The sequence below is a fragment of the Doryrhamphus excisus genome, linkage group LG14, assembly GCF_037039965.1.
Source record: "Doryrhamphus excisus strain RoL-2023G ecotype Guam linkage group LG14, RoL_Dexc_Guam_v1.1, whole genome shotgun sequence".
Lineage (NCBI taxonomy): Eukaryota > Metazoa > Chordata > Actinopteri > Syngnathiformes > Syngnathidae > Doryrhamphus > Doryrhamphus excisus.
In genome coordinates this window covers 16,149,325-16,164,489 of record NC_136370.1, presented here as the reverse complement: position 1 = coordinate 16,164,489, position 15,165 = coordinate 16,149,325, and the positions used below count along the sequence as shown (strand labels likewise).

The following is a 15,165-nucleotide window of genomic DNA, read 5'->3' as shown; positions in this document are numbered from 1 at the left end:
CAATTCCACAAGCAAAGACAAGAATAGAGAATTTGTAATCTATAGCTTATTCAGCAATGAAAAGAAGCCTGTGTAGCTGAGTAGTGTCATCAAATTTCAAAGTTTAAATTGACATGTTACTTGACAGGGGTGCTCAAAGTGACGCCCGGGGGCCATTGTAAAAAAAAAATTAAAAAAGCTGAAATATTTAGTGACACATGGCTTTGTCGTTTAATATGTTTTTGTAGCCTGTCTACAAAATTAATATATATATTAAAAAAAAATCACATCCTTGGATTTTTCAGTATGCCCTCACATTTACAAACAACACACATAATTCACATCACTTGTAATCTGGCACACATGTATACAAAAATATATATGAACTAATGCTACACTGAAAGTCTACCCTTTGTATATATGTGTGTATTAAACATGCCCCATTGCCAAATTGTCCTTAGTGGGAAATATATCACTGTTTTTACATTTATAAAGACCCTCTGTGTCTAGGATTGAGAAAACATGTATTCAATGGAAAACGTTGTTTTAAATGAGTATAAATGAGTAAAATTGTTTATTATATCCCTTCAAGTACCACCAGATTGTACTCATTGTTTACATAACATAAACTGGGAGCAACCGATCATGTGAGGGGGGTTTAAAGGGATAGGTCCGCGGTTTATATTGGTATATCGTCTATTTGTTAGCTAAATGAAAATAAATGTACGATATTAAATGTAATATAGCACACAAAAATATAATACACGCCATATTTCTGTCCAAAATACACGTTTAAAAAATAGAGTCGCTAAGAGTTCCCCCTCTTGCAAAGTGAAGAACAAGCGAATGGTACATTCCGGCCCTGCTCCTTGCTGTTTTTGTATCCGTTTCAGAGCGCGTTCAACCGCCAACTAAGTTACATTTTGCGATGTCACAGAAAACAAGCAAACAAGCCAACTATATTCGATGAAAAACGGATATTCGCTGACAGTTAAGGGCCGCTCGCAGGATAAATGATATGAGCTAAGACCGCGTTGGAGCTTTTTGAAGGGGGTCTCTGGCTATATTTGTGCTGCTGGGTTCTTTTGAGTGTACAGTGAACGCCACACCGTCAAGCTACAAGCCTCATGTTTTCGTCCAGCCAAGAGGAGCACTGCGCCCCTTCCAAAGACCCTGTAAAATACGGCGAGCTGGTCGTTTTGGGGTGAGTATTATTTCTTTTTAATAAACATTTAATTATATAGTTTAACTCCGTTCCGTGGACAGTACGACGTGAACGCTAAAGTGAGGTCTACGTATACAGAGGAAGTTTCCCAACACTGCTCTTGCGTAGCGAATTTAGCTCGGAAACTTTCTGAAAGTACATTTATATACACGTAAACTTTACGTATCATAATGAAAATATGTGTTTTAGAATATTTACGCGTCGACGAGAACGTCACGCGATCACGTTACTCAATGGATGGGACACGTGCACACTTCAGGTAGTGTACGTTTGGGTATTTGTTCCATACCTTTCTGGTTAGGTGGAATGGAATTGTGTGTGTGTGTGGGGGGGCTAGCTAATGACATGGAGATGGGACTTGGATAAATGCGACCAGCACAACTTTAGTTATGCCACGCTTCCCACCTCAAAAGTTGGCTTCATGGGGTTTCAGGAATTCGGAAGTGGATAAAGATGACCCCCCTCCCCCAAAGCCCTGTGGTTCTTCCCCTTTTTTTTTGAATCTGGAACCATGGCTATTTCCCTTCTACAGGCACACACTAGAACATAAACTGAAGCATTGTTGTCTGTAAGGTTACCCCCCCCCCCCTTCCCTTGTTATTTTTGGTGTAGTTCTCTGCTAGTATAGTTTGTTTGGTCAAGTGTAATCAAAATCCAGGACTGACTGGACCAAACCAAAAAGTGGGAACATACATATCGACATATACATGATATAAAAGGGAAATGGTCCAGAAAATAAGTGTGATTTTGATCTTCCACAAGACTTTGCAACAGACCTGACTAGTGAAACCATGGTATTTTACTCTGAAGGTCTGACTTTACCTGCCACAGGATGTATTCCGGCGGAAGCTGTGCTCTTCCAGCAGAACTGGAGAGGATTTTCTGCCATGACAGTTAAACCATGGGTCGTTTTTAAAATTGAAGGCCACTGGGAAAAAGAACAACATTTACCCATTTAAATCTTTTAAAATACAGTTGGCCTAACATAACATAGAACAACACAAAGGGGACTTCCATGTTATATTGTATTATTTATAGTTTTTTCTGATTTGATTTGGAAAAATGACAGGAGTCTGCTGCCATCTGGTGAGTCATGTGGTTTAAGTTAAGCGCCAAATATGGTCATTTGACCTATAAAACAAATGTATTTGTGACTGTAGTATTGTTTTGCTAGTCAGAATAACACAAACTCTATACTATTAGTGTTTTGTTTTGACACTTAACTATATATTTGTCGTGACCGATGTATTTTTGGTGCACACAACAGATTGAACATGAACATTTCCTCAAGGATAATAGCACTACTGTGCATTATTACAGGTCTGGCAGACTAAAGAGGCTATGGAACCACACACGGGCACAAATATTTGAATTGCAAGGCCGCTGATCCGGACTAAACCCGCCCAATGTATTTTGTTTGGAAAAATGTCCTTATATAACTGTTTTGACCACTTTTAACCTGTTAGGATATGCCTCATCCACAGCTATGAATACAACCTCTGTCCTTTGTCAAATATCTAAAAATATTGTGAATCCCACCAGTGTTCCTTCTGTGTCTGTGCGGTGGTTCCATTTTGTCAGCAAATATGTTTTATAAGGCATCAAAAGATGGGAAAAATGTGTTGTATCATCACTGATTACCTTGACCAATAATGTGTCTTCGGGCTTGTATATCATTAATTTGTGAATGGACCAACATGAAGTTGTGACGGAGGTTTTGTGTCTTGTTCTTCCTCCCACGCACCCCCGTCACACTGCTGAGTCTACAGGACATAAAGTGCTACCCCCAGAGGACCATGTGGCATGTTTGAAGTTGATACTTTTTCATTTCTCCAGCGACACAAAGAGATACATTTGATGGCTGTATAATCACAAACATGACACCTCCTTCCATCCCACTGGTAACAAAACTGGGGGCAGACAAGTGAGCTGACAACGTGGAACAAAGGTTGTTTGAGCAAGAAGCTTCCTCGGTGATTTGTCACCATGACGGCGATGACTAGGTTTGCTCACCCCATCTCTCGACTGCATGGACTCAACCGGTGCTGGTCGGCGAGGGAGGCCGGCTGCGTGGGCATCCTGGAAATGAAAGGCCGGATTGATCAGGGCCCAGCTTTTGCTGCTTCTCGGCTTCCTCTGTCCATTGTGGCAGGGAGACTGGGCCTATTGATTGAGCTTTGTGCGTCTCTCCCATTAAGACCCACTCAGTTAAGGAAGTGTACAAATCGGCTCGGGGACATCTCTGGCACATGCTAACACTGATTGTGGAGATGCCTTTTTTTGGAACTGTGCTACTTTTGATACTGAAATAATGTCGGAGTGTAACTGACTTGATACTGCAACTCTTACACAAGGTTATATCAATCACATGGATTCTCCAGGCTCTGGCGGCTCGAGTCAGTTGACTCATTTTACTCGCCGTGTCCTTCGGCTGACTACCATGGCGCAATGTCGTGTCAGGAATTTATTTCTCTAGTTTAGATTGACCTGTCTTACATGCAGACCAGCTTCGGGCTTCTCTGTGGATCAGCACTCCCAAGTGCCACCCTTTGTTTACCCTTCCAGATGGATGAAGGCTGTAAATACTCGGCACATCTCGTTCCCTGGATGCAGCAGTCATCCATGTTAGTGTAAGGGTTTGTTTACACAAGAAAGAGAACACTGTTGTGTAGGACGTTTGCTAACGTTACAATGTTTACTTTGGGGTACAGGCCATTGAAGTGGATGTTTCTTAAAAACTAAAGTGGTACCGTTGTTTTCTAATGTAGGAGTGGGCATGACATTTTCTAAATTGATTAGTAGCAGTAAGTAATCCTGAAGGATTCAGCAGAGACACTTTTCTAAAGACTATGACTTCATCTCTGAGAAATTGAGCTGCATCCTTGCAGCGTCAAAACAGGATTCTGATTAGTCAATCAATTAATTCCCCATAATTGATCAATAAAATGTCACACTAACATCCTTACACATCCATAAACACTTAAATAGTAGTCTGAAAATCGATTTGTATAGGTGTTCAGTCTGGAAATCAGTCACTAAGTACTGTTTGTCACAGTCAAAACAGTGATGGCAGAAACCAATGTCAGGTTGTCGCTACTTATGAATACTGTGCAACATTGTGCACATTTTTTTTTGCATTATTCGCATTCACAGATTGTGTATGACAATTAGAAATTTAAGCAACAGTTTCATGTTGTCATTCACACTTGAACTGCGAGTGCAACCCTACATGGGTGATAAAGCAAAGGCTCTAATCCCGTCTGCTGAGAATTGGAAGGTAAATCCTTTGTCTGTCTGTTAGAGGTTAAAAAAAGAAAAGCAATCATCATTGGAGCGCAGCCGAAAACAAAGCTTCCCTCCAATCAATACCAGAATAGAATCACAGTGCCTTATATATTCCAATAAGTGTCTTATTTAATGTGAAATATTGGGAGCTGAATGTTGGTACAGAACAACTGGCTCAGCTCAAGGGGGGGGGGGGGGGTGCTCGATTGTGTACTTTAAAATAGTACTGTGGGAAACTGACAATCACGGCGCTTTGATCACATCAGTCTGAATGAGTTGTGTTAACATACAACAACAATGGAGGGGAAACATTTTAGTTGAAAACACGAGTTCACCAAAGTGGCGACTATGGAACTAAAGATAGCATGTGTGTTTAGTTTAGTAATGTCTAGCTGTGTATTCTCAAATGGCATTTTTATTATTGGTCCTTGGATGCTTGCCGAACTGAAGTATCATAAGGTAAGGCAATGACAGAGGAGTAATTTTTGGCGATATCGCAGTCTCTCAGCACTAGTCAATGTAATGAAATTAGACATACACGTTGTTGGGATCTTCCTGGTGTTAATTCAGTTGATTTTTAGTGTTATCCACATTATCATCCAGTATCTCCTTAGCTCTCTGTGGGTGGCTTATCCTACATGCCAGCTTCTGCTGTGGCTTGACCATGTGTTTCCATGTCTGGTCAGAATTGGGACAAGTGGACTTTGGTCAGTGTCCCTTGCTGCAAAAGCTGCATTCATATTTGACACTAAAGTGATCATAGTTCATTGTCATAATAGGTACCGCCATGGGAATTTGTTGTGATGCTTTCATTGTCTCTGTTGTCCGTCTAGTTCGCTGTGGTTATGTGTGACAGAAGGTCTGTGTGTTGGATGGGAGTTAAGCATGGGGTGCCCCAACTGTAGGAACCAGCTGGCGGATGGTGGATGAGTCCTACAGGAGGGTTTCCTCATTCACAAAGGGGGCAAACAGGGCCAAGCGCCTCCAAAAGTGCCGCTCATGTCGTCCATAGCAGTTGAAGTCGCACGGCCACAAGAGAATGTACTGTCGTTATTTCAAGCGACGTGATAGCAAACCTGACAGGCATCCCAAAAGCTGCTCCTGGAACCGGGACACACAAAAAACAGCTGCACTTTACGCTGAGCACACTAACGCAAATCACAAGCACAAGCAGAGTGCATTATGTAATAAGCGACAGCATCCAAGGTAATGCTTAGTTTGCTAATAGGGTGTGCTAGATTTCCAAAGCTCGGCAAAGCTCCTTTTCAAACACAGGAATGTTTCTAATTCTCGGTTTACTTGTTAAATGATTACAAGAATTATGCTTGTAATTCCTTCTTGACGCATCCTGACGTGACTCCAAAACTGTTTCAATTCCAATTTGTTTTACCATGAATGTGCTGTCCTTCACTTCACCCCACCCCCCACCTCTATGACAGGTACAATGGCTCCCTGCCCAATGGAGATCGCGGTAGACGGAAAAGCAGATTTGCGCTATACAAGAGGGCCAAAGCCAACGGTGTTAAGCCGAGCGCTGTGCACATCCTTAACACACCCCAAGACAGCAAGGTGAGACACCAGTGGGAAGATCTGCTTGTCGTTTTTGATTCAACAACCATGTCTCCTTAAGTAGTCCCAGGTGTTTGCACTTGGTTTTCTCTGTGAATAGTCTGGAATGTATATCATGGCTTCCTTATTGTTTTGCAGACCTCTACTATGTTGACATTTCCAGTAGAATAACACTTATTCTTTGCCAGGCCTCAGAGCTTATCTTTGCTCTAACAGGGTGCCAAAAACCGCCTGGTCCAGTAGAACATGTTGCATTCCTGCCTTTGGTCCCTGAGCAATACTGCTAAGAACACCAGAGGAGTTTTGCTTACCTTTGCACCTCCCAGAGGCCAAATTTCTCGACGTTAGATTGTAGTTAAGCTCCCTGGCCGAAGGCCCACGGGCTCATGTTACTCTCACTATGTGGAACTCAACTCTAGATGTGTGTAAATGTTTTACTGCAAGTCCTTCAATGCGGAGAGTCCACCTTTTGGGGGAACTATCAAATATATATGCATGAATATATATGCACGACTCTGTTGTGTTCTGCAAGTTGCTTCTCTCATTGCTTTTATAACAGAAGGAAAAATGTAATTTCCAATGTCAGCTCCTCCTTTGCATCCCCGCCACACACGCCGCTACCAGCCGAGTTTGGGGATCGTGAGGGTGAGCTGAGGAGGAAGTTGTCACAGTTGGCTGACCTTCGACTCCCAGCTGTACACGCTTGGGTTAAAAATAGCCTGGAGGGAAAATAGAAGTGCATTAAACTTCATTTTGAGGGAAACCTTATTTGAGAGTAGCATAAATAAGCGGAGAGGAGTGAGCCGTTCTTACTTTTCCACAGCAGTCCCCGAGTCCACTACTCACTGATATAGTAACGGCTCACGTGGGGGCGATGCTGATGTTCACCACAGATAACAAGGAGCTCCCACGATACTAACCTCCTATGAGGGCTGGTTCACTTCTGATATGATACCGATATATAATACCAATATCCATAGTGGATCAGCCTCAAGATGTCACCCACAGTTATATTTGTCAATCTTTGCAGTGTTTCTGTCCAGGGATGTTTTGACAGTTAAAAATGAGTCTCCCTTTTCAATGCACTTTCATGGCGGATGAACAGGTGGACCACCATTTGTTTGTGAGGGAAGCCCACGTGCAATGACAGTTGTCACAACCCGAACGTGTCGGCACCGTTGACCCACTTTCTCCCTCCTGTGCTCACGCACATGACAAAGGAGGGGGGAGTTGTTTGGGGTAGGGGGGGTGGATATGCAGATTAGAGCAGGATGATAGTGGCATGTGGTAGCGTGTTGGTGGGAGACTAGTGGATTCAAGTTGCACAGAGGCAGTTCTGTGTGTCAGCGAGATGGTGTGAACTGAGAGGCCGGGGGGGGGGGGGGGGGGGGTTTATGGTCACTGTCATGGGACACGTAGCATGGCACACATTTCTCAATGCCTCTACGTATTTCTGCTCCAGACTTATGTCACGAAGAGAATTGGATGCCTAGAAGTGCAGCGTTATATTGTTGGGACTACTCCCTTTCTTCGTAACTTGACCCCTGAAACAAAGCTGTGATTGCTTAAGACGTTCTTGTTTGCAGAACTGTGACACACACACACACACATAAAGGTTGTTTCCTGAATTTAAATTGAATACGCAACTCTGTTGTTAGCATGAAATATACAATGCAATATACACACTTCAGATTTGTGAAGTTGTTGTTTCGTTTCAGGCCGTGAACTCTAAAGGCCAGCACAGCATCTCATACACCCTGTCCCGCAACCATACAGTGGTGGTGGAGTACAGCTATGATCAAGACACAGACATGTTTCAGGTAAACAAAATATTGGTGGCGTATACAGCGGACGTCTCAACCTGCCAGCCACTGTTATTGAAGTCAAACCAAGCTTAATATATTTTTTTTATAGCTTCTATCGACATTTTCAACGTAATGACAGTGCAAAATAACGTTAAATAAGAAAAAACTCAAAATGTTTGTCAAGTAGTTTCAGTAAAACGTAATAAATGTTTCTATTAATGGGCTAATCGGTTAGGCCTGAGACGAACCACATTAATATGCAGCAAACACCTACAGTGGTTGGGTCCGCAACATATCAGAAAACATGCAAGGATGCCCATCACTGTTTATATGTCTGAATATCTTGTTTTGGCTAGAAGACATAGGTCTTCTTTCACGTATGCTCACAAATGAGAGGCTGAATCACTTGCATACAGCACGTGTTGCTGATCTTGTATCGTCTTCTATCTTCTATTCTATCTCACAACCACTGACAGAGCCAAGTTAAAAAAAAAAAACATTCCATACTGGCTGTATGAGTACAGTATGTGCAAACAAAAGAACAAGAGGTGAAACAAGGTTTTCTGTTTCATGTGCATATACAGTAGTACAATAGTACTAGTGTGCTAATATTCTGCTAGCCGGATTCACCGAATACAGGAAGTGGTACGCCAACTGTTCCAAAGGGATCGGAAGGCGGCTGTTTTTTGCCGTTTAGATTCTTCAAATTTAAATGTCTTCTTTAGAAAAAAGTAAACGTATACGACAAATTCAAGTACATTTCTATACATGTAAAATAGAAATGAAAGAGAATAGAAATCAGATTTTAGACAGGAGCGATACTACAATGTGAACGTCTGACGGTTGTTTGTTCGTATGCTCAGACGTTTGAAAAATTTGGCTAACATCGACTGCGTGTGCGTGTGTGTTGTGTTTGTGTGTGGTTTTTCCTAAATAGATCGGCCGTTCCACCGAGAGTCCCATTGACTTTGTGGTGACGGACACAATAGCGGGAGGCCAGGAGGGCGAGGAGACTCCCATCACGCAGAGCACCATCTCACGTTTCGCCTGCCGGGTCGTCTGTGAGCGTAACCCGCCTTACACCGCTCGTATCTACGCAGCCGGGTTTGACTCTTCCAAGAATATCTTCCTCGGGGTAATTACTAGTTGGAGTACACTAGGAGTTATAGAGTTCATTGTAGTGTATACTTACAATCAATGAGATCACATGACAACTTGGTTGGAGTACTTTAAACCTCCAGTGATGCACTCCAAAATAATCATGTTGGATCGTAAGGAGGTTACAAGTACAGCTTCAAAATGCAAAAAGAAGAAACGTGAGTGAGACAAAAATAGAATTAAAAATGGCACAATTAGAAGACTCATTAACGATCGCTGGTAAATAAACGTCTATGTACTGCAAAGAGTGGAGACTTTCCGCTTTGGAGAAGGTAACACCGAAGCTAACAGGCTCCCAGCAAGTACATAGGTGTAGTAAATCTATGCTTGATTGCAAAAAAAAACTACAAAAGACAGGATGACGTCTACCAAGTTCTTTCTTTGTTCATTCATTCATTCATTTTGGAGAATAATAAGAGAATAATATGACCATATTGTGATTTACACCATAAATGTTAATCCTACATTTATTTCATCTACATATTTAGATGCCTTGGAAGGGTTTGAATGACTTAAAGAATGTTAGCAATGCTAACACCTAGCATAACAGCACCAAGTGTTTGTAAATGTACCCCTGAAAATGCTAAAAATGTTAGTATAATTATGTTAGCATGCTAAAATTCATTCATTTTCTAACGCTTATCCTCACAAGGGTCGCAGGGGAGGTGCTGGAGCCTATCCCAGCTGTCTTGGGGCGAGAGGCGGGGTACACCCTGGACTGGTGGCCAGCCAATCACAGGGCACATATAGACAAACAACCATTCACACTCACATTCATACCTATGGACAATTTGGAGTCGCTAATTAACCTAGCATGTTTTTGGAATGTGGGAGGAAAACCGGAGTACCCGGAGAAAACCCACGCATGCACGGGGAGAACATGCAAACTCCACACAGAGATGGCCTCCTAGCTGTGAGGCCTGCACGCTAACCACTCGTCCGCCGTGCAGCCGTTCTTTGTTTATTTCAATTCAGAAGTAATTAAATGAAACATGACGATCTCATTACTTGGTCCCTTTGGGACATCAATAACGTCCTACTTATGTAACTGAAGGAGCAGGACAAATGTGTTGACCACAATAAACGAGGGCCTTCAGCCAGGATGGATGCCCCTCTGCAACATCCCCACACAGATTATGATAGTGTGAATACCTATAATATCGAATCCACTTTTAAAGGCTATGGTCTTAAACTTTTGATCAGCTGATCCACTGTAATGCGTGTTTAAAATATATTTTGTTATTGAACCCACTTTTCTTTTTGCATTGTGAAGCACTACTTATCCAACGGAGCAAACCTGGTCTTTACAAATGTGATCAGGGAGTGTGTATGAGGCCACTACATCAGTTGACATCATCTCGAGCTTTGCTCCATTTTGCTCCCAGGAAAAAGCCGCAAAGTGGAAGAACCCTGATGGTCACATGGATGGCCTGACGACCAATGGCGTCCTGGTGATGCACCCCAAAGGAGGCTTCACGGAGGAATCCAAGCCTGGCGTATGGCGGGAGATTTCTGTGTGTGGGGATGTTTACACCCTGAGGGAGACACGCTCTGCACAGACTCCGGGCAAACTGGTTAGTGATTGCTACACACACACACACACACACACACACACAGACACACACTGGGATGGTCATTATTTAAAGCAGGGGTCTCAAACTCAATTTACTTGGGGGCCACTGGAGCTAGGGTCTGGGTGAGACTGGGCCGCATCAGGTTTTCCAAAAAAAATGCATTAATTCATTCATTCATTTTCTACCGCTTTTCCTCACGAGGGTCGTGGGGGGTGCTGGAGCCTATCCCAGCTGTCTTTGGGCGTGAGGCGGAAAAATTTATTTATTAAAAACAGAAAAATGAATAAACTTTGCTTTGGTTCCGATTTTCTACAAGAAAAGCTCTGATAAAACATTCCACTGTTCTCAGTTTCTACACAAAATAAGATGAAAAATAAATAAACAAATCAAGAATAAAGAAAACCAATCAATCAGAAATAAATATAATAATAAAATGGCAAATAATAATAATAATAAAAACTTAAGAAACCACATACAGTTGGTGGGTAGACAAATTATTTTTTTCAGATTAAAATGAACAAAGCATTATTAGAGCCCTGTAGACATGACAAAACACGACTATAGTCACATTTATACTCTTTTTATTTACAACATATTGCGCAACTGCAGGGTCTTGAGACACATGCTAACTCGCAAACTAGAGAGCTAGCGACCTAAACGGTAGCCTTCAAGTTATTTCCTTTAAACTTAAAAACTTACCACTTCCACACGGATAGGGAGGATAACTATTAACAGTTATTTAACCTTTAACATGAACATTAATCAAACGTAATAATATTTTCTGGGTACATGATACCATACAGCATCCATATCAAACATTAAACTTTCATATCAAGGCGGGGGCCTCAAACTAGTGTCCTGCGGGCCACGTGTTTGAGACCCCTGCTTTAAAGCATTATGACCTGACTATTGAGGCTGTGATTGGTCAGCTTGTAGAACATTATTTCCTGTGTGTCTACATTATTATCACCACAGTTGGCGTTTCCTCTTCAGGTGGAGAACGAGAGTAACGTACTGCAGGATGGCTCCCTAGTGGACTTGTGCGGGGCGACCTTATTGTGGCGCACCGCCGAAGGCCTCTTCCACACTCCCACCCAAAAGCACCTGGAGGCCCTCCGACAGGAGATCAACGCGGCACGGCCCCAATGCCCCGTAGGTCTGAACACCCTCGCCTTTCCCAGCATGCAGCGCAGCCGCGCCCTCTCCTGCCTGGAGGACAAGCAGCCGTGGGTCTACTTGGCGTGCGGCCACGTGCACGGTTACCACAATTGGGGTCATCGGTCAGAGCAGGAGCCCAACACCCAACGAGAGTGCCCCATGTGCAGGATGGTCGGCCCCTACGTGCCGCTCTGGCTTGGCTGCGAGCCCGCATTCTACGTGGACACGGGCGCCCCCACGCACGCCTTTGTGCCGTGCGGACACGTGTGCTCGGAGAAGTCCGTTAAGTACTGGTCGGAGATCCCTCTGCCTCACGGCACCCACGCCTTCCACGCCGCCTGCCCCTTCTGCGCCACCCAGCTCAGCCTCACGCAGGGATGCTCCAAGCTCATCTTCCAAGGCCCGGTGGACTGAGATCTCGGAGGAGACACAACATGCTGTGAAACTGCTGACATGATTTTATTCCCTTTTCCTCACGTTTAGACCCTTTGTGGGAAGCTCAGGTGGTCACAATAGTTTGGATTCTACACGCTGTCCGGATGCTCTGTGAAGCCCATGTGGGGCCCTGCCCCCTTCCAGAACCAAATACTGTTTCAGCTGTCCTGCCAAGCAACCGCTTCAAAGAAGAAAAGCTCCATTGGTGGGCTACTCGCAAGTTTATGCTTTATGTAGAAAGAATTCACTGTTACTCTTTTTTTTTTTTTTTTTTAACTTGACAACAAACAACAGCAAGTGCAGACGAGTCTGAAGCGGGTTGGGCGTAGGTCCTGGTGGATCACAGAGGTTTTAAAGAGCCAGACAGCTGGACTGCTGGCTAGGAGAACCCCGAGGGCGTCTGATGCTCCTCCGGTTGCTCCTTATTTGGTCCTTTTTTAACCCCTTAACGGCTTTCTTCATTTGCGTCGGATACACAGAAAGAATCGAGTGCCTCTAATCCTACGAAGCTGTGGGAACATTTTTCACAGATGAGAGAAGGATATTTAGTTTGGAGGTAGATTTCCATCGTCGTGTAAGGAAACGACAGCCCACATGGATCTCTGTATTTTTATCCAACAGAAGAGCTATTTTACTACACTGAGGCCCTCACACTGTTTTCTAATGCAAATCTTAATATATTTTCCTGCATAAATAATGTGTGAGAGAATGTTTTGATTGTGTGTGTGCTGGACCGTGTGGGTGCCGTCGGGCTTAATAGAAGAAAAAAAAATTAAAAAAAGGCCCCGCATCATTTCACCCCAAATATGCTCCCCTATGATCTCTCAGCCCAGCAGCCAAAAGGACTAGACTTAGAACCTTGCAGGGCTTGACAACGATTGTACTTGGATTACAGCCTATTGATAACGTAGACTAGATAAGACCAGAGCTGTTTTTGTAGTGAGACTTTCTAATGAGCATATATGCATCACCGCTAACGCCGTCTCAGTCCCACGCGTGTGTGTACTGTATTGCCGTCTGCACCGTTGTTGGCTTTATCTCGCTCTGGCTCTGCTCCAGCCTGCCGCCGCCACCGCCGCGCCAAGAAACCTGGGCATCGCCTCAGCAGCGTGCAGAGATTATACCAAATATAAGGAGGAGCTATTTTCCTCTCCTCACGCAAGATGCAAGCTAGTTGCTGGTTCCGTAAACAATCCCTAAACCCGAACCGCTATTCCGGCGGAATGTTGACAGCTTTTGGATTCCAGTTGCATGCACCAGCTCCATGGGGAATAATGATATTATCTCACATGATGCCAAATTTGTTCTTTTGTGTGCGCGGATGAGTCAAAAACAAACTAGCGGATGGAGTGAAAGTATAAAAAAAAAAAAAAAATCGGGGACAAATGTGTGTATTCTTTCTGTGATGTTAGCCTAACAGACTGTGTCCATATGTAGAGAATATTGGCAGCCATGCGGCTTTCCTTCGCAAACAATAGTGAGCATTTAAAAACTGTGACTTTCTTCCAGTAGTTTTCTTCCAGAACTGTGGATTGCTGAGGGGCACAAATCCACCTTGAATGGAACTTGACTCAAAATGTTCTCCTCTTCTGAAAGAAACTTTCACAGTTGAAGCAGAGGTGGCTCAATGTCATCTTTTTATTTTATTTTATTTTTTTTATTATTATTATACGGCAGTGCAGGGTCAAACAGCAGACCAGGTACCAGCCAGTAGCATTCCTCACCCAGACACGTTCTTTAAGAGGGAGCGTGTTCTGTAGCAGCCGCCTCAAACATTCCTCCTTGGTAAACATGGGTGGGGCCCTCGGTTCACTCAAGGGCCTCTTGAAGATTTTTTGTCTCCTACAGGAAGTGTGTACACAAGCCATAGGACGCACTGATACTCCTCCCAATGCAAAGAAAAATAAACTATTTTTGAAAAGTAACCTCTTTCTGGTGAGTGTGAATGGTTGTTTTGTCTATATGTGCCCTGTGATTGGCTGCCGACCAGTCCAGGGGTGTACCCCGCCTATTGATCAAAGACAGCTGGGATAGGCTCCAGCACCCCCGCGACCCTCGTGAGGAAAAAGCGGTATAAAATGAATGAATGAAAAGTAACCTCTTTCTGGTGAGTGTGAATGGTTGTTTGTCTATATGTGCCCTGTGATTGGCTGGTGACCAGTCCAGGGTGTACCCCACCTATCGCTCGAAGACAGCTGGGATAGGCTCCAGCACCCCGCGACCCTTGTGAGGATAAGCATTAGAAAATGAATAATTGTTGGCATGCTAACATAATTATACTAATTTTTTTAGCATTTTCAGGGGTACATTTACAAACACTTGGTGCTGTTATGCTAGGTGTTAGCATGATAACATTCTTTAAGTCATTCAAACCCTTGCAAGGCATCTAAATATGTAGATGAAATAAATGTAGGACTAACATATGGTCATATTATTCTCTTATTATTAACCTCTTTCTGCTTTATTTAGCCCCGATGAGTTCAATGTCCGGCTTGAAGTCAATTTTGAAGAATGACATTGGAAGCATTTTATACCACATGGCAACACCGGCACACTTGCATGTGTGTTTCATCATTTTTCCTCTTGTGTATTTCTCTGTCTCCACTGCCAAAATGAATTTAATATCACAGCAGTGTGAGAGATAAGAGGCAGCATTTTTCTTGAAGTCTCTTTTAGTCACATTCCATGTTGTATCAGCTCTTTTTATCTCTTATCGGCCTCATCTTAATAGTCACCGTAAAGAATGATTGGATGAGCTGCATTGCATGGAGCTTAGTGGAAGTGTGTTTCCACTTTGAGCCACAAGGGGGCACTGCTTCCTCAGCAATGGAGAATGTAGGCAGCACTGCAATGAGCCTGCACTGCTGAGAAACAGCACATTGGTGCTTGTATCGTAAACATACACAAAAAAAGAGCTGACTTTGCTAAATTAAAGTTTGCTTCTAAATTATTCTTCATACACATTCAAATATGAGAG

At 43.3% G+C, this 15,165-nt stretch overlaps 1 protein-coding gene across 2 annotated transcripts; it reads left to right on the top strand.

Moving 5' to 3' along the window:
- The first annotated feature begins 854 nt into the window (after window positions 1-854).
- Window positions 855-14,113, top strand: peli2 (pellino E3 ubiquitin protein ligase family member 2). Of its 2 annotated transcripts, none has more exons than XM_078795968.1 (6): window positions 855-1,183; window positions 5,929-6,058; window positions 7,777-7,878; window positions 8,801-8,998; window positions 10,407-10,595; window positions 11,571-14,113. In XM_078795968.1, the coding sequence occupies exons 1-6, from the start codon at window positions 1,107-1,109 to the stop codon at window positions 12,165-12,167; spliced, it is 1,293 nt and encodes a 430-aa protein (XP_078652094.1). In that variant the 5' UTR covers window positions 855-1,106; the 3' UTR covers window positions 12,168-14,113. The 2 variants fall into 2 exon arrangements, with proteins under 2 accessions (XP_078652094.1, XP_057946931.2); XM_058090948.2 differs by having other exon boundaries at window positions 856-1,183; window positions 11,589-14,113.
- The last annotated feature ends 1,052 nt before the right edge of the window (window positions 14,114-15,165 follow it).